The sequence below is a fragment of the Saccoglossus kowalevskii genome, chromosome 3, assembly GCF_978046115.1.
Source record: "Saccoglossus kowalevskii chromosome 3, keSacKowa6.1, whole genome shotgun sequence".
NCBI lineage: Eukaryota > Metazoa > Hemichordata > Enteropneusta > Harrimaniidae > Saccoglossus > Saccoglossus kowalevskii.
Genome location: NC_140643.1, coordinates 40,498,369 through 40,525,117, shown reverse-complemented (window position 1 = coordinate 40,525,117; position 26,749 = coordinate 40,498,369). Strand labels below are relative to the sequence as shown.

The 26,749-nt window shown below is 35.6% G+C and overlaps 1 protein-coding gene across 1 annotated transcript in view; it reads left to right on the top strand.

Annotated features, from left to right (window-relative positions):
• The first annotated feature begins 1,367 nt into the window (after positions 1–1,367).
• The window catches only part of LOC100372987 (cAMP-dependent protein kinase type II regulatory subunit-like), a 65,076-nt gene continuing 39,694 nt past the window's right edge, over positions 1,368–26,749 (top strand). Inside the window, exons 1-4 of the mRNA XM_085497204.1 lie at positions 1,368–1,409; positions 1,523–1,560; positions 2,582–2,690; positions 26,463–26,706. Of these exons, the coding sequence (XP_085353330.1) occupies positions 26,484–26,706 (223 nt within the window). The 5' untranslated portion in view covers positions 1,368–1,409; positions 1,523–1,560; positions 2,582–2,690; positions 26,463–26,483. The remainder of the gene's footprint in view (positions 1,410–1,522; positions 1,561–2,581; positions 2,691–26,462; positions 26,707–26,749) is intronic.

Sequence of the window (26,749 nt, the reverse complement as noted above, 5' to 3'; positions counted from 1 at the left end):
TCTCAGTAGGGGGTAGGAAAGGGAATATTTGTCATTGTATTTTATTAAAATTAAATTGACCTGGGATGTGCCTGTATGAATTGTGTTAACAACAGACAGCTTTGAATTTTTTCTTTTTTTGCATTTACTAGTTTGTTTGTGTATGTGCAGTGATTCCACCTTGTCAATTGAGAAGTACATGTTTGTAGTATTTCCCTACAAATACTGATTAAACTATTATACATTCATAAATTTTATCATAATAAATAATTTTGTCTTGGTGTATTTGTACCAAAATCTGAAGAATATTGTTATGCAGATTTATTAGTAGTGCTATATCTATATTATCAGATGTAGTTGCTGTGTCTAATAAAAGTATTTTTTCAAATAAAATAAAAAAATAATAAATGCTTTGTACCTAAATTAATTTTCATAAGTTGATTATATTGGTACTACTATTTATTGTAAATTTAATAATGAAAAATAAAAAATATGAAAATGTTCACCTAATATGCCATGTTTTACTACTTAATTACTGGTAATATGCACTTTTGCAGTAAAGGATTATGGGAAATCAAGCGAGGTCAATGTTATAACCAGTGTAATTGAAGTGAAATGTAGGTAAATCACATAGAGTAGATTATTTTTATTTTTTTGTGTACGTGACAGATCCGAACATTGAATGTCGCTATTGTCTCTCCTGACTTTTTTGTTCATGTTTGAAATTACAATTGCTGACACAGAAATTATATTTATGTTTGGGACTGCATGACAGGGCTTTGTGACCATCTCTCTATCAAATGACAATTTATTGCGCTATCCTAGCGTCACCCAGCTCGGTCAAACACAAGTACCTGAGGACATTAACCAAGGTTCGTTAATAAATGAATCTTGGCCAGTGAATTGGCCTTTCCATTTAGTCTGTGCTTCACTCACCCAGGTCTATTAGTAGTAGTTTTAGATGTAAAAAAATATTACAACTAATAATAGTGAGAATATGGGATTTGATAAATAAAATAAATCATGTTCGGGTTACAATTCAGCATGTAAAAGTATGCTCCTTAAGGATCCACTACCCGATAATTTTGATTGATAAAAATACAGCTCGTTACTAGATATTATTTCTGTTGGCTTCTATCCATCAAATTCAATTGTGTATTCTAAAAGATAAACAGCCAATTGGCTTTCAGTCTAACTGTATTATTTACTACTAAATGAATCACCATGGTTACCTATATAAATAGGCGTGCTTTTACACTGCCAGTAAATTTCTTATAAAAAAAAAGCAAATAAATTATGTTAATGAGGTAGCTATGAAGTCAATCAGTCAACGTCATCTGATAGAATGTACAATGAAATGCCTGAAGAAAATAAACTCCCACAATTCATCACAGTGAAATAATCACTTTGCAGTGATGATTTTCGTCAAAGTAAGTCGAGTCACCAAGCTATGTAGTAATATATCGCTTCTCTAGTTCATACTTGTTCACAAAATCTTCTCTCATGTACACTCTGCATTTTTATATTTTTATTTCGCTTGTAGCAGTGACAAATTGTTGATACGCGAGACACGCAACGCAGGTGAGTAAAGACTCTCATCGTTTTCATTCATGTCTTGTTGATTAATTGAAATGCTTTTTCTTTCATATTGTAATTAAGAAGAGACGACACTGGATATGTTTCTCGGAGCTTCTAGCTGTTATAGCATCCATCTTGTCACAACCCTTACCTGGTGTCGGTGAATTTAGCGAGTACATTGCTATCATCGTCAGACACTGATAATGGGCATTAATGACCACTATGTATGAATAGATGAATAGAAGAAACTTGTCTAAATTGTATTGTGGTTGTATACTTCAATGAGTTCTGTATCTAGAGGGATTTACTTCATGACAATCAATTGTATGCATACAATTCCCAAGCTTTGTACAAAACATTCTAGTCTCTTGTTCCTCTGTATTGATAACTGTTATTTTCCTAGTATTAGGGATAGGTCATTTAAAATCATGGGGGGGGGGGGTTATTAAAAAAATATATATATATAAATTAATCAAGCTCATGCAAAACAATTAACTGCACTGGTATGTGCATGTAAAACAAATATAATTTGAATACGACAGTAACAAAAATATGCAGGTAGAGTGTTATTACCCCCCTACTTTTGAGATGAACCATCCCTTTAATACATTCCGTCCATCTGTGTTTTACCTAATTGTGTGAAAGTGATGTAGTGAAATTTGAGGTTAATATGTTAATGGTCTCAGGTGCGTGAAATAGTTCCAGGAAGTAGTTATTACCCACACATTGCAGACAGGTTTAATTACTTTCATTTTTCACTAGTTTTAATTACTCAATTATCATAGATCCAATCAAGTTGGTAAACTATAAATTTACTGTCATAACTGTATCTTTTTCAATCAATGTTATTTTTGCTAATTTATATGCTCTAATTTTTTGCTAATTCCATTCAGCCAATAGATTCCATTAATCCTATTTGTTGTCATTTCAAGTTAAACCCAAAGTAATCCCGTGCCTTATGTAAATTTGAGTGTAGCATATTAAAACATTTCATATACAGTAATCGAGTATTTTTCTTTTTAAGGTGACTGTCTACAGCTGAAATATTTCCAGTTTTTTTTTCAAATTTATATCAGTTATTACTATTTGGTGCATAATGGCAATTGGTTTTATCACCAGAAAGAAAACTACAGGTAGGTGTTTCAATTTAAAGAAAAAACAAAAACATACATTCGTCATTGCTGGCCTTGAAATAAAACCGTCTGGGCATAAATTACATTATCAATTGAGAGCATTGTAACAAGAAAGTCTGTGTGACGCCTATTTTCCTATGAAATGCTAACATTCACAAAACTCACATAAAAATACATGATCACGGAACTACTTTTTGTGAAAAAAATGGCGATGTTTCAGCCATTTTATATAGGTTCCAATGGGGAAATAATCTCATTTTATATGGAAATATTGTTTGGTAACATATTGTGAAAAAATAGTATGTTGTTAGAAGATGAGTAATTTAGCTTGTCATGAATTATTAGGAGATTCTGGTGAATACAATTTATTTTGCATGAATTAATCTTTTTACATGGGTTTCTATGGAAATTGCCCAAAAAATGCAAACTTTTGGCATTTTGTCACACAATATATGTAAATCTGTAATTAGCATTTTTGATACAAAATATTGGGATAAAATTCTCCTCTATTTAATACTGTAAAGGGGGTAATTATTCACTGGGTTTTACATGTAATTTAGCTTATTTCGCTGACTGGAAAATGCGCTAAATTAAAACCCAGTGAATATGTAAAATTTAGCATAGAACAAATTATCTAAATGATGAAACCGTGAATTTAAAACCCACTGAATATGCCTGAAATGGTAAATCAGTGAAATTCCAGTGAAAATTAGTCATTTTACAGTAGGTTACAATACTTACAAACGATCTTCAAACTGTTTATAAACATTTTTTTCTTTAGCTGTTAAATTCAAAATTAGGCATCTTTTCACAAATCTGTTGTCATTATTGTACTTTAATTAATTTTCGCTTAAAGGGATTTTTTTGGGTGTTTTGTATGAAACTAATTTACACCGATTTTTGTTGAGTTGAATGTAAAATATAGGAAAAAAAGTAAATTTACTGAATCACCCCTTCAGCAAAAATAGCAAAAATAAATTTCAAGAAATAAAGTATTTTACAGTAGTTTATTTTGCAATTTTTGTTCTGATTGACTTGTAGTCAATCCACGTGTTACACAAGTGGTACAAGAAAGAATAAATTGTCAATGATCATGGAGTGTTGTTTTCATTTCACTTACATATCTGTCTGTTGTAGTACATAATAAGACAAGATCTCAATATAAGATATTGGATATTAACGCTGCACGTATATGACGCACAGGGAGTCAACCCTGTGATATTAGTAACCTTTGAATAATTTATACACAATGTATACAATGTGTCAAAGTTGTCTAGTACAGGTTTTACAATTTGTTTTACAAATATTGGGATACAAAGCAATATTATATTTGAATAATTAATAATGAATTTATCCAGCCTTCGTGCAGGTATATGTATATTTGATAGAAATGAACAATATATACCGTATATCCTTTTTTTGGGGAAATGACAGAGATTCATATATCATGTATTATCAACATCAATTGCATGACGTGTTGTACCTTCTTATTAACCATCTATATATGCTGTATGTTTGAAAGGTCAGTGTTAACAAATTGACACTATATACTGTATTGTAGTAGAAAGGTGGTAGAAAGTAATTAAGAAGTGTGAACTGATATATAGTTGAATTTGATTAAACTGAAAATAAAATATTTTAGAGTTAACGCGGAATGCTATAAAAGTAAAATGGTCATTTTAATTATTTTTACATATTTTATAATTCATGTTTCAAGGATAAAGAAAATGAATTAAAAATATGGGTTCACTGTACTCAGATCAGAGAAAATCAATCAATAAATTTGGTGAAAATAGTATGTTTTGTCTGTTTAAGGGCGTTTTACCATTGTTTCCTATTGCAAGGATATATCTCAAAATTATATTTGGTGACATATGGTAAAAAGAATCTATTTATATATATATATATATATATATATATATATATATATATATATATATATATATATATATATATATATATATATATATATATATATATATATATATTTTTATCAAGGAAATGTGTTTTCACAGTGGTCTATGGGAACCTCTGCTATAGCATTTTATGCATATTATTTTAAAAATAGATTGTCAGTGAACCAAACAAGTTTACATATGTTGACTAATAATAAAATAATTGTATGGATTTTGACAGGATTTTTCCAATATTTGTGTCTTGACAATTAATAGTACTGTGTAATTGAGATTAATTTATATATGGTATATATCCATGATTAATCTAAATATGGTATATCCAGTACTAATCCCACTATGGTGTATCCAGAATTAATTTTAATATGGTATATCTAGGATTAATCTAAATATTGTGTATCCAGGATTATTCCAAAGATAGTATATCCAGGATTAACCCAATATGATTTATACAGGTATAATTTTAATATAGTGTATCCGGGATTAATCTAAATATTGTGTATCCAGGATTATTCCAAAGATAGTATATCCACGACTAACCCAATATGATTTATACAGGTATAATTTTAATATAGTGTATCCGGGATTAATCTAAATATGGTGTATATTGGATTATTTGAAAGATGGAATACCCAGGACAAATCTCAATATGGTTTATCAAGGATTAATTTGTATCCAGGATTACACTCACAATGATGTATCCAGGATTACACTCACTATGATGTACCCAGGATTACACTCACTATGATGTATCCAGGATTACACTCACTATGATGTATACAGGATTACACTCACTATGATGTATCCAGGATTACACTCACTATGATGTACCCAGGATTACACTCACTATGATGTCCCCAGGATTACACTCACTATGATGTACCAAGGATTACACTCACTATGATGTATCCAGGATTACACTCACTATGATGTACCAAGGATTACACTCACTATGATGTATCCAGGATTACACTCACTATGATGTATCCAGGATTACACTCACTATGATGTACCCAGGATTACACTCACTATGATGTACCCAGGATTACACTCACTATGATGTATCCAGGATTACACTCACTATGATGTACCCAGGATTACATTCACTATGATGTATCCAGTATTACACTCACTATGATGTATCCATGAATACACTCAATATGATGTACCAAGGATTACACTCACTATGATGTACCAAGGATTACACTCACTATGATGTATCCAGGATTACACTCACTATGATGTACCCAGGATTACACTCACTATGATGTATCCAGGATTACACTCACTATGATGTATCCAGGATTACACTCACTATGATGTACCAAGGATTACACTCACTATGATGTATCCTGGATTACACTCACTATGATGTACCCAGGATTACACTCACTATGATGTATCCAGGATTACACTCACTATGATGTATCCAGGATTACACTCACTATGATGTACCAAGGATTACACTCACTATGATGTATCCAGGATTACACTCACTATGATGTACCAATGATTACACTCACTATGATGTATCCAGAATTACACTCACTATGATGTACCCAGGATTACACTCACTATGATGTATCCAGGATTACACTCACTATGATGTACCCAGGATTACACTCACTATGACGTATTCAGGATTACACTCACTATGATGTACCAAGGATTACACTCACTATGATGTATCCTGGATTACACTCACTATGATGTACCCAGGATTACACTCACTATGATGTATCCAGGATTACACTCACTATGATGTATCCAGGATTACACTCACTTTGTTGTACCAAGGATTACACTCACTATGATGTATCCAGGATTACACTCACTATGATGTACCAAGGATTACACTCACTATGATGTATCCAGGATTACACTCACTATGATGTATCCAGGATTACACTCACTATGATGTACCCAGGATTACACTCACTATGATGTATCCAGGATTACACTCACTATGATGTACCCAGGATTACACTCACTATGATGTATCCAGTATTGCACTCACTATGATGTATCCATGAATACACTCAATATGATGTATCCAGGATTACACTCACTATAATGTATCCAGGATTACACTCACTATGATGTACCCAGGATTACACTCACTATGATGTATCCAGGATTACAATCACTATGATGTATCCAGGATTACACTCACTATGATGTACCAAGGATTACACTCACTATGATGTATCCTGGATTACACTCACTATGATGTACCCAGGATTACACTCACTATGATGTACCAAGGATTACACTCACTATGATGTATCCAGAATTACACTCACTATGATGTACCCAGGATTACACTCACTATGATGTATCCAGGATTACACTCACTATGATGTACCCAGGATTACACTCACTATGACGTATTCAGGATTACACTCACTATGATGTACCAAGGATTACACTCACTATGATGTACCAAGGATTACACTCACTATGATGTACCCAGGATTACACTCACTATGATGTATCCAGGATTACACTCACTATGATGTATCCAGGATTACACTCACTATGTTGTACCAAGGATTACACTCACTATGATGTATCCAGGATTACACTCACTATGATGTACCAAGGATTACACTCACTATGATGTATCCAGGATTACACTCACTATGATGTATCCAGGATTACACTCACTATGATGTACCCAGGATTACACTCACTATGATGTACCCAGGATTACACTCACTATGATGTATCCAGGATTACACTCACTATGATGTACCCAGGATTACACTCACTATGATGTATCCAGTATTGCACTCACTATGATGTATCCATGAATACACTCAATATGATGTATCCAGGATTACACTCACTATAATGTATCCAGGATTACACTCACTATGATGTACCCAGGATTACACTCACTATGATGTATCCAGGATTACAATTACTATGATGTATCCAGGATTACACTCACTATGATGTACCAAGGATTACACTCACTATGATGTATCCAGGATTACACTCACTATGATGTACCCAGCATTACACTCACTATGATGTATCCAGGATTACACTCACTATGATGTACCCAGGATTACACTCACTATGATGTACCAAGGATTACACTCACTATGATGTATCCAGGATTACACTCACTATGATGTATCCAGTATTACACTCACTATGATGTATCCATGAATACACTCAATATGATGTATCCAGGATTACACTCACTATGATGTACCAAGGATTACACTCACTATGATGTATCCAGGATTACACTCACTATGATGTACCCAGGATTACACTCACTATGATGTATCCAGGATTACACTCACTATGATGTATCCAGGATTACACTCACTATGATGTACCAAGGATTACACTCACTATGATGTATCCTGGATTACACTCACTATGATGTACCCAGGATTACACTCACTATGATGTATCCAGGATTACACTCACTATGATGTATCCAGGATTACACTCACTATGATGTACCAAGGATTACACTCACTATGATGTATCCAGGATTACACTCACTATGATGTACCAATGATTACACTCACTATGATGTATCCAGAATTACACTCACTATGATGTACCCAGGATTACACTCACTATGATGTATCCAGGATTACACTCACTATGATGTACCCAGGATTACACTCACTATGACGTATTCAGGATTACACTCACTATGATGTACCAAGGATTACACTCACTATGATGTATCCTGGATTACACTCACTATGATGTACCCAGGATTACACTCACTATGATGTATCCAGGATTACACTCACTATGATGTATCCAGGATTACACTCACTATGTTGTACCAAGGATTACACTCACTATGATGTATCCAGGATTACACTCACTATGATGTACCAAGGATTACACTCACTATGATGTATCCAGGATTACACTCACTATGATGTATCCAGGATTACACTCACTATGATGTACCCAGGATTACACTCACTATGATGTATCCAGGATTACACTCACTATGATGTACCCAGGATTACACTCACTATGATGTATCCAGTATTGCACTCACTATGATGTATCCATGAATACACTCAATATGATGTATCCAGGATTACACTCACTATAATGTATCCAGGATTACACTCACTATGATGTACCCAGGATTACACTCACTATGATGTATCCAGGATTACAATCACTATGATGTATCCAGGATTACACTCACTATGATGTACCAAGGATTACACTCACTATGATGTATCCTGGATTACACTCACTATGATGTACCCAGGATTACACTCACTATGATGTACCAAGGATTACACTCACTATGATGTATCCAGAATTACACTCACTATGATGTACCCAGGATTACACTCACTATGATGTATCCAGGATTACACTCACTATGATGTACCCAGGATTACACTCACTATGACGTATTCAGGATTACACTCACTATGATGTACCAAGGATTACACTCACTATGATGTACCAAGGATTACACTCACTATGATGTACCCAGGATTACACTCACTATGATGTATCCAGGATTACACTCACTATGATGTATCCAGGATTACACTCACTATGTTGTACCAAGGATTACACTCACTATGATGTATCCAGGATTACACTCACTATGATGTACCAAGGATTACACTCACTATGATGTATCCAGGATTACACTCACTATGATGTATCCAGGATTACACTCACTATGATGTACCCAGGATTACACTCACTATGATGTACCCAGGATTACACTCACTATGATGTATCCAGGATTACACTCACTATGATGTACCCAGGATTACACTCACTATGATGTATCCAGTATTGCACTCACTATGATGTATCCATGAATACACTCAATATGATGTATCCAGGATTACACTCACTATAATGTATCCAGGATTACACTCACTATGATGTACCCAGGATTACACTCACTATGATGTATCCAGGATTACAATTACTATGATGTATCCAGGATTACACTCACTATGATGTACCAAGGATTACACTCACTATGATGTATCCTGGATTACACTCACTATGATGTACCCAGCATTACACTCACTATGATGTATCCAGGATTACACTCACTATGATGTACCCAGGATTACACTCACTATGATGTACCAAGGATTACACTCACTATGATGTATCCAGGATTACACTCACTATGATGTATCCAGGATTACACTCACTATGATGTACCCAGGATTACACTCACTATGATGTACCCAGGGGATTACACTCACTATGATGTATCCAGGATTACACTCACTATGATGTACCCAGGATTACACTCACTATGATGTATCCAGTATTGCACTCACTATGATGTATCCATGAATACACTCAATATGATGTATCCAGGATTACACTCACTATAATGTATCCAGGATTACACTCACTATGATGTACCCAGGATTACACTCACTATGATGTATCCAGGATTACACTCACTATGATGTATCCAGGATTACACTCACTATGATGTACCAAGGATTACACTCACTATGATGTATCCAGGATTACACTCACTGTGATGTACCAAGGATTACACTCACTATGATGTATCCAGGATTACACTCACTATGATGTACCCAGGATTACACTCACTATGATGTATCCAGGATTACACTCACTATGATGTACCCAGGATTACACTCACTATGATGTACCCAGGATTACACTCACTATGATGTACCCAGGATTACACTCACTATGATGTACCCAGGATTACACTCACTATGATGTATCCAGTATTGCACTCACTATGATGTATCCATGAATACACTCAATATGATGTATCCAGGATTACACTCACTATAATGTATCCAGGATTACACTCACTATGATGTACCCAGGATTACACTCACTATGATGTATCCAGGATTACACTCACTATGATGTATCCAGGATTACACTCACTATGATGTACCAAGGATTACACTCACTATGATGTATCCAGGATTACACTCACTGTGATGTACCAAGGATTACACTCACTATGATGTATCCAGGATTACACTCACTATGATGTACCCAGGATTACACTCACTATGATGTATCCAGGATTACACTCACTATGATGTACCCAGGATTACACTCACTATGATGTACCCAGGATTACACTCGCTATGATGTACCCAGGATTACACTCACTATGATGTACCCAGGATTACACTCACTATGATGTACCGAGGATTACACTCACTATGATGTATCCAAGATATATCATAGTCATATACAAACACAGAGAAAGTAATGATTTTGTAATTATAATCACAATAATTGTGTTTTCCCTTTGGCATAAGTCTTTCCGGTAGTTGATGTATTTCTCTTTCCTACTAATGTCTTTACTAAATCATTCAGCAGTGAATTCAGTGCTATGAGTTAATTGCATTGGTAGAATGAGATGGAGCAATAAATCAAAATTTAGTTAGAGACAATTGAGGAGAGGATTCTGGGTAGAGACAACAGAAATGATGAGACAGAGCAAATTAATACAAGAAGATTGTGGGTTGAGACAACAGGAAAGATGAAATGTAGCAAGGTAATCGAAGAGGATTCTGGGTAGAGACAACAGAAATGATGAGATAGAGCAAATTAATCCAAGAAGATTGTGAATAAAGACAACAGGAAAGATGAAATGTAGCAAGTTAATCGAAGAGGATTGTGGGTAGAGACAATAGGAATGATGAGATGAAACAGGAAAGATGAAATGTAGCAAGGTAATCGAAGAGGATTGTGGGTAGAGACAACAGGAATGATGAGACGAAGCAAATTAGTCCATGGGGGGTTGTGGGTAAATACAACAGGAAAGATGAAATGTAGGAAGTTAATTCAAGAGAATTGTGGGTTTAGACAACAGAAATGATGAGATGGAGCAATTTAATCCTGGAGGATCTCGGGAGACAGATGACAGTGAATAATTTTACTGTTTATAACCTTATCTTGATTACACATCTAGGAATGTCAATATTTATCATGTTAGCTGTTAGTTTAGAAATTCCTCCAGACAATTTGTTAAATATGCGTTAAAATATTTATGGAAGAGTAGAGCTGTTTTGACTAGAATCTAGAGTCAATTAAACCCTCTGAACTGACATTATCAAAATATCAATACAACAAATTACTTTCCTTTTTTGATATAATTTTTCAAGTTTCTTTTGATGATATGAAAACTTCTTTTATTACCTGAGAGACAATTTTTCACGAATTGTTATTTTCGTTGGCAATTCATACTGGGGTACAGGAGACTTTGAGGTATTCTTGAATGTCATCACATATTAGACCACAATGTAAATGTAATAATTTTCAGGAGTAATTGCCTTTAAAACTGGAATTCTGTTTTAATTGTATTATTTTTATTGCTTAAATTTGTGCTGAACTTATATCCCAAAATTCACTAAGATTTTTCAAAATTAATGGGCCTGTATGTTTTTGACTTTGGTTTCCACTTGTTTATTGATACACAATTCTATATTTTTGTAGCATTGAGATATTATGTATACATATTATGTATACATTATAAACACAATTTAAATCCAAAATATGTATGTGTAAAATTTCAGTTGTGATGACTATTGTATGCTTGTCTTCAAGCTGAATTCAAATTTTGCACTACTGAGCATATTACTGCACACATATGCAATGCATTTTGGGAAATAACCTCCCAATGTATATTATGGAAAACCATGATACCCCTGGAGCCTCACTAAATTATATATCAAGTGTCTGAAATGAATTTAGACTTTATAATAATAATGTACAACCTATGTCACCATGAAATAATCTCTCCATAGAAGCCAGTGTAAAAACATCAATTTTGACCATTTTTCATGATATTTTGCATTCTTGTATCTCAAAAAAATATCTGGTGACCCCAATGATAGTATGAACTCATATTAATGAAAGTATAACAAACATTATATATAATTTTTAATTCATCTTTAACCTCCTCAACTTTGTGTGTTACCTCATCTTTGAATATTGCATAATGAAATAAAATGTGACTTAATCTTAATTTCTCAACTGTAAACTAATTGGTACAAACTCACTATTGCAATTTACTCTCAATACATACTCAGAATTTCCACTCCCGATATATGCAAATGAGCAAAAGGAAACATGAAACAATTATTTTATTTTGGTGTACGTATTCTTATGGTGTTTTTTTTTCTGACTGGCTTCGCTCATTCAAATACGGTTGCAGAATACATTGATGAAATCAGGTATGGTGTGGTAGAAAGTTCATTATTGTTATTATTGTATATCATCAGCTTGTGTTATATCATACATGTATCCACGGTGATATCACCTTATTTGTTTTACTTTTGAGAAAACAGGTTCATATGATATGCTATGCTTTGAACGGTGTATGGCACTATCATGGTGAAACAAGCAGAAAACACACTTAGTTGATACATGCATTATGTGAAGTGCTATAATTTATCTAATTTGTATTAATATGCTTTTATTTTTGCATTACAAACCTGAAAATATTTAGCTGGACATGGCTAATCTCATTATGCATATTTAGCTAAACCTGGCTATTCATATTTAGCTAGACCTGGCTAATCACATTATGCATATTTACCTAAACCTGGCTAATCATATTTAGCTAGACCTGGCCAATCACATAATGCATATTTAGGTAGACCTAGCTAATCACAATATGCATATTTACCTAAACCTAGCTAATCACAATATGCATATTTACCTAGACCTAGCTAATCACATTATGTATATTTAGGTACACCTGGCTAATCACATAATGCATATTTAGCTGGACCTGGCTAATTACATTATGCATATTTAGCCAGACCCGGCTATTCATATTTAACTAGACCTGGCTAATCACATTATGCATATTTAGCTAGACCCTGCTATTCATATTTAGCCACACCTGGCTAATCACATAATGCATATTTAGCTAGACCCTGCTATTCATATTTAGCCAGACCTGGCTAATCACATAATGCATATTTAGCTAGACCCGGCTATTTATATTTAGCCATACCTGGCTAATCACATAATGCATATTTAGATAGACCTGGCTATCACAATATGCATATTTAGATAGACCTGGCTAATCACATTTTTCATATTTACCTAGATTTAGCTAACCACATTATGCATATTTAGGTACACCTATCTAATCACATTATGCATATTTAGCTGGACCTGGCTAATTACATTATGCATATTTACCTAGACCTAGCTAATCACATAATGCATATTTAGCTAGACCTGGCTAATCACATTTTGCATATTTACCTAGACCTGGCCAATCACATAATGCATATTTATGTAGACCTGGCTAATCACATTATGCATATTTAGCTAGACCTGGCTAATCACATTTTGCATATTTAGCTAGACCTGGCCAATCACATAATGCATATTTATGTAGACCTGGCTAATCACATTATGCATATTTAGCTAGACCTGGCTAATGACATTATGCATATTTATGTAGACCTGGCTAATCACATTATGCATATTTATGTAGACCTGGCTAATCACATTATGCATATTTAGCTAGACCTGGCTAATCACATTATGCATATTTAGTTAGACCTGGCTAATGACATTATGCATATTTATGTAGACCTGGCTAATGACATTATGCATATTTATGTAGACCTGGCTAATCACATTATGCATATTTAGCTAGACCTGGCTAATCACATAATGCATATTTAGCTAGACCCGGCTATTCATATTTAGCCACACCTGGCTAATCACATAATGCATATTTAGCTAGACCCTGCAATTCATAATTAGCTAGACGTGGCTAATCACATGCATATTTAGCTATACCCGGCTAATCACAATATGCATATTTAGCTAGACATGACGAATCACATAATGCATATTTAGCTAGACCCTGCTATTCATATTTAGCCACACCTGGCTAATCACATAATGCATATTTACCTAAACCTAGACCTGGCTAATCACATAATGCATATTTAGCTAGACCCTGCTATTCATATTTAGCCACACCTGGCTAATCACATAATGCATATTTAGCTAGACCCTGCTATTCATATTTAGCTAGACGTGGCTAATCACATAATGCATATTTAGCTAGACCCGACTATTCATATTTAGCCAGACCTGGCTAATCACATAATGCATATTTAGCTAGACCCGGCTATTCATATTTAGCCACACCTGGCTAATCACATAATGCATATTTAGCTAGACCCTGCTATTCATAATTAGCTAGACGTGGCTAATCACATTATGCATATTTAGCTAGACCCGGCTATTCATATTTAGCCAGACCTGGCTAATCACATAATGCATATTTAGCTAGACCCTGCTATTCATATTTAGCTAGACCTTGCTAATCACATAATGCATATTTAGCTAGACCCTGCTATTCATATTTAGCCAGACCTGGCTAATCACATAATGATATTTAGCTAAACCCTGCTATTCATATTTAGCCAGACCTGGCTAATCACATAATGCATATTTAGCTAGACCCTGCTATTCATATTTAGCCAGACCTGGCTAATCACATAATGCATATTTAGCTAGACCCGGCTATTCATATTTAGTCAGACCTGGCTAATCACATAATGCATATTTAGCTAAACCCTGCTATTCATATTTAGCCAGACCTGGCTAATCACATAATGCATATTTAGCTAGACCCGGCTATTCATATTTAGCCAGAATTGGCTAATCACATAATGCATATTTAGCTAGACTCGGCTATTCATATTTAGCCAGACCTGGCTAATCACATAATGCATATTTAGCTAGACCCTGCTATTCATATTTAGCCAGACCTGGCTAATCACATAATGCATATTTAGCTAGACCCGGCTATTCATATTTAGCCAGACCTGGCTAATCACATAATGCATATTTAGCTAGACCCGGCTATTCATATTTAGCCAGACCTGGCTAATCACATAATGCATATTTAGCTAGACCCGGCTATTCATATTTAGCCACACCTGGCTAATCACATAATGCATATTTAGCTAGACCCTGCTATTCATAATTAGCTAGACCTGGCTAATCACATAATGCATATTTAGCTAGACCCGGCTATTCATATTTAGCCACACCTGGCTAATCACATAATGCATATTTAGCTAGACCCTGCTATTCATATTTAGCCAGACCTGGCTAATCACATAATGCATATTTAGATAGACCCTGCTATTCATATTTAGCCAGACCTTGCTAATCACATAATGCATATTTAGCTAGACCCTGCTATTCATATTTAGCCAGACCTGGCTAATCACATAATGCATATTTAGATAGACCCTGCTATTCATATTTAGCCAGACCTGGCTAATCACATAATGCATATTTAGCTAGACCCGGCTATTCATATTTAGCCAGACTTGGCTAATCACATTATGCATATTTAGCTAGACCTGGCTATTAATATTTAGCTAGACCTGGCTAATCACATTATGCATATTTAGCTAGACCCGGCTAATCACATTATGCATATTTACCTAGACCTGGCTAATCGCATTATGCATATTTAGCTATACCCGGCTAATCACAATATGCATATTTAGCTGTACATGGCTAATTACATAATGCATATTTAGCTAGAACCTGCTATTCATATTTAGCCACACCTGACTAATCACATAATGCATATTTAGCTAGACCCTGCTAATCACATAATGCATATTTAGCTAGACCCGGCTATTCATAATTAGCTAGACCTGGCTAATCACATAATGCATATTTAGCTAGACCCTGCTATTCATATTTAGCCACACCTGGCTAATCACATAATGCATATTTAGCTAGACCCTGCTATTCATAATTAGCTAGACCTGGCTAATCACATAATGCATATTTAGCTAGACCCTGCTATTCATATTTAGCCACACCTGGCTAATCACATAATGCATATTTAGCTAGACCCTGCTATTCATATTTAGCTAGACCTGGCTAATCACATAATGCATATTTAGCTAGACCCGGCTATTCATATTTAGCCACACCTGGCTAATCACATAATGCATATTTAGCTTGACCCTGCTATTCATAATTAGCTAGACCTGGCTAATCACATAATGCATATTTAGCTAGACCCGGCTATTCATATTTAGCCAGACCTGGCTAATCACATAATGCATTTTTAGCTAGACCCGGCTATTCATATTTAGCCACACCTGGCTAATCACATAATGCATATTTAGCTAGACCCTGCTATTCATAATTAGCTAGACCTGGCTAATCACATAATGCATATTTAGCTAGACCCGGCTATTCATATTTAGCCACACCTGGCTAATCACATAATGCATATTTAGCTAGACCCTGCTATTCATATTTAGCCAGACCTGGCTAATCACATATTGCATATTTAGATAGACCCTGCTATTCATATTTAGCCAGACCTTGCTAATCACATAATGCATATTTAGCTAGACCCTGCTATTCATATTTAGCCAGACCTGGCTAATCACATAATGCATATTTAGATAGACCCTGCTATTCATATTTAGCCAGACCTGGCTAATCACATAATGCATATTTAGCTAGACCCGGCTATTCATATTTAGCCAGACCTGGCTAATCACATTATGCATATTTAGCTATACCCGGCTAATCACAATATGCATATTTAGCTAGACATGACGAATCACATAATGCATATTTAGCTAGACCCTGCTATTCATATTTAGCCACACCTGGCTAATCACATAATGCATATTTAGCTAGACCCTGCTATTCATATTTAGCTAGACCTGGCAAATCACATAATGCATATTTAGCTAGACCCGACTATAGCTAGACCCTGCTATTCATATTTAGCCACACCTGGCTAATCACATAATGCATATTGAGCTAGACCCTGCTATTCATATTTAGCCAGACCTGGCTAATCACATAATGCATATTTAGCTAGACCCTGCTATTCATATTTAGCCACACCTGGCTAATCACATAATGCATATTTAGCTAGACCCTGCTATTCATAATTAGCTAGACGTGGCTAATCACATTATGCATATTTAGCTAGACCCGGCTATTCATATTTAGCCAGACCTGGCTAATCACATAATGCATATTTAGCTAGACCCTGCTATTCATATTTAGCTAGACCTTGCTAATCACATAATGCATATTTAGCTAGACCCTGCTATTCATATTTAGCCAGACCTGGCTAATCACATAATGCATATTTAGCTAAACCCTGCTATTCATATTTAGCCAGACCTGGGTAATCACATAATGCATATTTAGCTAGACCCTGCTATTCATATTTAGCCAGACCTGGCTAATCACATAATGCATATTTAGCTAAACCCGGCTATTCATATTTAGTCAGACCTGGCTAATCACATAATGCATATTTAGCTAAACCCTGCTATTCATATTTAGCCAGACCTGGCTAATCACATAATGCATATTTAGCTAGATCCGGCTATTCATATTTAGCCAGACCTGGCTAATCACATAATGCATATTTAGCTAGACCAGGCTATTCATATTTAGCCAGACCTGGCTAATCACATAATGCATATTTAGCTAGACCCGGCTATTCATATTTAGCCACACCTGGCTAATCACATAATGCATATTTAGCTAGACCCTGCTATTCATAATTAGCTAGACCTGGCTAATCACATAATGCATATTTAGCTAGACCCTGCTATTCATATTTAGCCACACCTGGCTAATCACATAATGCATATTTAGCTAGACCCTGCAATTCATATTTAGCCAGACCTGGCTAATCACATAATGCATTTTTAGATAGACCCTGCTATTCATATTTAGCCAGACCTTGCTAATCACATAATGCATATTTAGCTAGACCCTGCTATTCATATTTAGCCAGACCTGGCTAATCACATAATGCATATTTAGATAGACCCTGCTATTCATATTTAGCCAGACCTGGCTAATCACATAATGCATATTTAGCTAGACCCGACTATTCATATTTAGCCAGACCTGGCTAATCACATAATGCATATTTAGCTAGACCCTGCTATTCATATTTAGCCAGACCTGGCTAATCACATAATGCATATTTAGCTAGACCCGGCTATTCATATTTAGCCAGACCTGGCTAATCACATAATGCATATTTAGCTAGACCCGGCTATTCATATTTAGCCAGACCTGGCTAATCACATAATGCATATTTAGCTAGACCCTGCTATTCATATTTAGCCAGACCTGGCTAATCACATAATGCATATTTAGCTAGACCCTGCTATTCATATTTAGCCAGACCTGGCTAATCACATAATGCATATTTAGCTAGACCCGGCTATTCATATTTAGCCAGACGTGGCTAATCACATAATGCATATTTAGCTAGACCCGGCTATTCATATTTAGCCAGACCTGGCTAATCACATAATGCATATTTAGCTAGACCCTGCTATTCATATTTAGCCAGACCTGGCTAATCACATAATGCATATTTAGCTAGACCCGGCTATTCATATTTAGCCAGACCTGGCTAATCACATAATGCATATTTAGCTAGACCCGGCTATTCATATTTAGCCAGACCTGGCTAATCACATAATGCATATTTAGCTAGACCCTGCTATTCATATTTAGCCAGACCTGGCTAATCACATAATGCATATTTAGCTAGACCCGGCTATTCATATTTAGCCACACCTGGCTAATCACATAATGCATATTTAGCTAGACCCTGCTATTCATATTTAGCCAGACCTGGCTAATCACATAATGCATATTTAGCTAGACCCGGCTATTCATATTTAGCCAGACCTGGCGAATCACATAATGCATATTTAGCTAGACCCGGCTATTCATATTTAGCCAGACGTGGCTAATCACATGCATATTTAGCTAGACCCTGCTGTTCATATTTAGCCAGACCTGGCTAATCACATTATGCATATTTAGCTAGACCCTGCTATTTATATTTAGCCAGACCTGGCTAATCACATAATGCATATTTAGCTAGACCCGGCTATTCATATTTAGCCAGACGTGGCTAATCACATTATGCATATTTAGCTAGACCCTGCTATTCATATTTAGCTAGACCTGGCTAATCACATAATGCATATTTAGCTAGACCCTACTATTCATATTTAGCCAGACCTGACGAATCACATAATGCATATTTAGCTAGACCCGGCTATTCATATTTAGCCAGACGTGGCTAATCACATAATGCATATTTAGCTAGACCCTGCTATTCATATTTAGCTAGACCTGGCTAATCACATAATGCATATTTAGCTGGACCCGGCTATTCATATTTAGCCAGACCTGACGAATCACATAATGCATATTTAGCTAGACCCGGCTATTTATATTTAGCCAGACTTGGCTAATCACATTATGCATATTTAGCTAGACCTGGCTATTAATATTTAGCTAGACCTGGCTAATCACATTATGCATATTTAGCTAGACCCGGCTAATCACATTATGCATATTTAGCTAGACCTGGCTAATCACATTATGCATATTTAGCTATACCCGGCTAATCACAATATGCATATTTAGCTATACATGGCTAATTACATAATGCATATTTAGCTAGACCCTGCTATTCATATTTAGCCACACCTGACTAATCACATAATGCATATTTAGCTAGACCCTGCTATTCATATTTAGCTAGACCTGGCTAATCACATAATGCATATTTAGCTACCCCCGGCTATTCATATTTAGCCAGACCTGGCTAATCACATAATGCATATTTGGCTAGACCAGGCTATTCATATTTAGCCACACCTGGCTAATCACATAATGCATATTTAGCTAGACCCTGCTATTCATAATTAGCTAGACGTGGCTAATCACATTATGCATATTTAGCTATACCCGGCTAATCACAATATGCATATTTAGCTAGACATGACGAATCACATAATGCATATTTAGTTAGACCCTGCTATTCATATTTAGCTAGACCTGGCTAATCACATAATGCATATTTAGCTAGACCCGACTATAGCTAGACCCTGCTATTCATATTTAGCCACACCTGGCTAATCACATAATGCATATTTAGCTAGACCCTGCTATTCATATTTAGCTAGACCTGGCTAATCACATAATGCATATTTAGCTAGACCCGGCTATTCATATTTAGCCACACCTGGCTAATCACATAATGCATATTTAGCTAGATCCTGCTATTCATATTTAGCCACACCTGGCTAATCACATAATGCATATTTAGCTAGACCCGGCTATTCATATTTAGCCACACCTGGCTAATCACATAATGCATATTTAGCTAGACCCTGCTATTCACAATTAGCTAGACGTGGCTAATCACATTATGCATATTTAGCTAGACCCGGCTATTCATATTTAGCCAGACCTGGCTAATCACATAATGCATATTTAGCTAGACCCTGCTATTCCTATTTAGCCAGACCTCGCTAATCACATAATGCATATTTAGCTAGACCCTGCTATTCCTATTTAGCCAGACCTCGCTAATCACATAATGCATATTTAGCTAAACCCTGCTATTCATATTTAGCCAGACCTGGCTAATCACATAATGCATATTTAGCTAGACTCTGCTATTCATATTTAGCTAGACCTGGCTAATCACATAATGCATATTTAGCTAGACCCTGCTATTCATATTTAGCCAGACCTGGCTAATCACATAATGCATATTTAGCTAGACCCGGCTATTCATATTTAGCCAGACCTGGCTAATCACATAATGCATATTTAGCTAGACCCTGCTGTTCATATTTAGCCAGACCTGGCTAATCACATTATGCATATTTAGCTAGACCCTGCTATTTATATTTAGCCAGACCTGGCTAATCACATAATGCATATTTAGCTAGACCCGGCTATTCATATTTAGCCAGACGTGGCTAATCACATTATGCATATTTAGCTAGACCCTGCTATTCATATTTAGCTAGACCTGGCTAATCACATAATGCATATTTAGCTAGAGCCTACTATTCATATTTAGCCAGACCTGACGAATCACATAATGCATATTTAGCTAGACCCGGCTATTCATATTTAGCCAGACGTGGCTAATCACATTATGCATATTTAGCTAGACCCTGCTATTCATATTTAGCTAGACCTGGCTAATCACATAATGCATATTTAGCTGGACCCGGCTATTCATATTTAGCCAGACCTGACGAATCACATAATGCATATTTAGCTAGACCCGGCTATTTATATTTAGCCAGACTTGGCTAATCACATTATGCATATTTAGCTAGACCTGGCTATTAATATTTAGCTAGACCTGGCTAATCACATTATGCATATTTAGCTAGACCCGGCTAATCACATTATGCATATTTAGCTAGACCTGGCTAATCACATTATGCATATTTAGCTATACCCGGCTAATCACAATATGCATATTTAGCTGTACATGGCTAATTACATAATGCATATTTAGCTAGACCCTGCTATTCATATTTAGCCACACCTGACTAATCACATAATGCATATTTAGCTAGACCCTGCTATTCATATTTAGCTAGACCTGGCTAATCACATAATGCATATTTAGCTACCCCCGGCTATTCATATTTAGCCAGACCTGGCTAATCACATAATGCATATTTGGCTAGACCAGGCTATTCATATTTAGCCACACCTGGCTAATCACATAATGCATATTTAGCTAGACCCTGCTATTCATAATTAGCTAGACGTGGCTAATCACATTATGCATATTTAGCTATACCCGGCTAATCACAATATGCATATTTAGCTAGACATGACGAATCACATAATGCATATTTAGTTAGACCCTGCTATTCATATTTAGCTAGACCTGGCTAATCACATAATGCATATTTAGCTAGACCCGACTATAGCTAGACCCTGCTATTCATATTTAGCCACACCTGGCTAATCACATAATGCATATTTAGCTAGACCCTGCTATTCATATTTAGCTAGACCTGGCTAATCACATAATGCATATTTAGCTAGACCCGGCTATTCATATTTAGCCACACCTGGCTAATCACATAATGCATATTTAGCTAGATCCTGCTATTCATATTTAGCCACACCTGGCTAATCACATAATGCATATTTAGCTAGACCCGGCTATTCATATTTAGCCACACCTGGCTAATCACATAATGCATATTTAGCTAGACCCTGCTATTCACAATTAGCTAGACGTGGCTAATCACATTATGCATATTTAGCTAGACCCGGCTATTCATATTTAGCCAGACCTGGCTAATCACATAATGCATATTTAGCTAGACCCTGCTATTCATATTTAGCTAGACCTTGCTAATCACATAATGCATATTTAGCTAGACCCTGCTATTCCTATTTAGCCAGACCTCGCTAATCACATAATGCATATTTAGCTAAACCCTGCTATTCATATTTAGCCAGACCTGGCTAATCACATAATGCATATTTAGCTAGACCCTGCTATTCATATTTAGCTAGACCTGGCTAATCACATAATGCATATTTAGCTAGACCCTGCTATTCATATTTAGCCAGACCTGGCTAATCACATAATGCATATTTAGCTAGACCCGGCTATTCATATTTAGCCAGACCTGGCTAATCACATAATGCATATTTAGCTAGACTCGGCTATTCATATTTAGCCAGACCTGGCTAATCACATAATGCATATTTAGCTAGACCCTGCTATTTATATTTAGCCAGACCTGGCTAATCACATAATGCATATTTAGCTAGACCCGGCTATTCATATTTAGCCAGACCTGGCTAATCACATAATGCATATTTAGCTAGACCCGGCTATTCATATTTAGCCACACCTGGCTAATCACATAATGCATATTTAGCTAGACCCGGCTATTCATATTTAGCCACACCTGGCTAATCACATAATGCATATTTAGCTAGACCCTGCTATTCATAATTAGCTAGACTTGGCTAATCACATAATGCATATTTAGCTAGACCCGGCTATTCATATTTAGCCACACCTGGCTAATCACATAATGCATATTTAGCTAGACCCTGCTATTCATATTTAGCCAGACCTGGCTAATCACATAATGCATATTTAGATAGACCCTGCTATTCATATTTAGCCAGACCTTGCTAATCACATAATGCATATTTAGCTAGACCCTGCTATTCATATTTAGCCAGACCTGGCTAATCACATAATGCATATTTAGATAGACCCTGCTATTCATATTTAGCCAGACCTGGCTAATCACATAATGCATATTTAGCTAGACCCGGCTATTCATATTTAGCCAGACCTGGCTAATCACATAATGCATATTTAGCTAGACCCTGCTATTCATATTTAGCCAGACCTGGCTAATCACATAATGCATATTTAGCTAGACCCGGCTATTCATATTTAGCCAGACCTGGCTAATCACATAATGCATATTTAGCTAGACCCGGCTATTCATATTTAGCCCGACCTGGCTAATCACATAATGCATATTTAGCTAGACCCTGCTATTCATATTTAGCCAGACCTGGCTAATCACATAATGCATATTTAGCTAGACCCTGCTATTCATATTTAGCCAGACCTGGCTAATCACATAATGCATATTTAGCTAGACCCTGCTTTTCATATTTAGCCAGACCTGGCTAATCACATAATGCATATTTAGCTAGACCCGGCTATTCATATTTAGCCAGACCTGGCTAATCACATAATGCATATTTAGCTAGACCCTGCTATTCATATTTAGCCAGACCTGGCTAATCACATAATGCATATTTAGCTAGACCCGGCTATTCATATTTAGCCAGACCTGGCTAATCACATAATGCATATTTAGCTAGACCCTGCTATTCATATTTAGCCAGACCTGGCTAATCACATAATGCATATTTAGCTAGACCCTGCTATTCATATTTAGCCAGACCTGGCTAATCACATAATGCATATTTAGCTAAACCCGACTATTCATATTTAGCTAGACCTGGCTAATCACATAATGCATATTTAGCTAGACTTCGTTTAGCAACAAGTTGAATATTAAAAAATTACCAACACTTGAGAGTAATATTAACATAACATTTATTCTGTCATAAATTCATAGTGAGTCGCAGATTTTCAGTGGGCCATGCTGGTACTTGTTATTTATTTATTTGTTTGTTTGTTCATTTTGTCAGTGGAGTAATAAATTTTTGTTCCATATTGTTTAAAATTCTGTATTGAAAGTAGTCATGGATAATTATAATACTTGCATATTCTGCTTTAATGTTTTTCATGGTAGTGTACCGAATAAATTTGTATAGCGCCCCTACAGGTAGCATTTTATGTTCCTTTTGTTTGCACAAGATTTCTATATTTACCATGTATAACTTACTAGTACTTTTGCTGTGTAGAAAATTGTCCTGTGAAAGAAAAATTATATTATATATCATGTAATATATTTTAGGTAAACATTAATACTATTAAACTGTTTTTTTTTTTTTAATTTACTTATCTATTTTTTTAAAAGGAATGCAAAGCAAGTGAGATTGCTGTATACATTTTTTGCAAAATTTATCTTTTCTAGAAATATTTGCTCAGATTAAAATATATGGTGTTTTTTGTATTTCACATATTTTATCTTTTTTTGTATTTACATACATCTTAATCCCTATTATTTGTCAACGGGGGGTGGGGGGTCCGGACCCCAAGAACCCCCTAGATCCACCACTGTGATTACTGTGAATTTCATGGAGGCATACATTTGTTTATATAGAATTTCAAATGTCGGTTGAAAACAACAAGACTTATCACAGCATGTTTGGGGTTGCATGGCAGTAAATAGAACAATGACTTAAGGAGCCCTGCAAAGACTTATAGGTAATGGGCATTACCAAATAGCCTATATAGCTATTAAATGAACAAATTTTGGATTTGAATGAAGTGTTAGGATCTTCTTAAGTAAATGTTTTATAAATATTTCATGAATTTCCATCAAGCTGATCTTGTCTTTATAAAATTCACAGTAGCAACACTTTAAAAAACTACCAACTAGTAAATAAAAGAAATTTAAATTATTATATCATAAATAATATTTAAAAAAACCCTCATGATCTCATTGTAGAAACACTGTAAAAGGACTGCCATAGCATTTGAGCAAGTTGTGCTAATTGGAATTAATAGCAAATTCATAATTTCACAACAATCTCATTCAGACTAAATGTAAAGAATAGATCTATCCAAAAATATAGGGTAACTAAATTCGCTAAAATAGCAACCAGAAAATAAAACATTTGTAGGAGAAGTTCACTATATTTTTCTGATGAACATCATAAGGAAGCCAGCTAACACCCTATTTTAAAAATATATTAACCAAACAGAAAATTTAGATAATGAAAAATCTACCAAGATTTTAAAACATCTGAAGAATATTGTCTGTGTTCTTGTTTTCTTCACTTTGTCAATGTCAAGTGGTTGCCAGGGACTGTTGCGCAAAACGGTTTGCGGTTTTTATGAAGTTGCGCATCCACCTCATTACAATAATCATTGTGTACCATTACGCCTGGGGATTATTTTAGTTCAGAAAAAGGTTCATTAGCTGATCTGAACAGACTTTCTGTGTGAGATATTGATACAGAAGTACTGTAAACAAATTTACAAGTAAATTCAGACTTCTCATTACCATTTCGTCTGTTTTATTTAATGTACTCTTGCAAGGTGTAATGTTTCGCTATGTGATACTGCACGTTGGCCGATGTGTGACGTCACACAGCACGTTGACGGAATAATAATAACAGTAGCGTGAACTGAACTCTTCTGCCTGACGATAAGATAGCTTCAAAAAATTACCCACTATACAGGTTTTTCAACGCGATATTATTAACCAGCTGGTAGACATCGCGGGTGGAGCATTCCAATTTTAATTTTATTGTATATTTCATACCTTTTATTCTCCAGTGTTTTCTTTCTGGATGCGTGATGAATTTTGAAATACCGCCCGGCCTTACGGATTTACTCCAGGAGTTTACCGTTACGGTTCTCCGGGAGAAGCCCGCCGATCTCGTCGAGTTCGCTGCCCAATATTTTACAAAGCTGAATGAAAGCAACAGCAAAACGGCGGGACGACGAGGTGTGAAGTTTTCGGAGCCGTCCGACCCGGACGAGCCCATGCAGACAGATTCCGATGATGAATTACCGCCAGGTGAGTTGTTCATCTTGTACCTCCCATCGTTATCTCTCGCCCA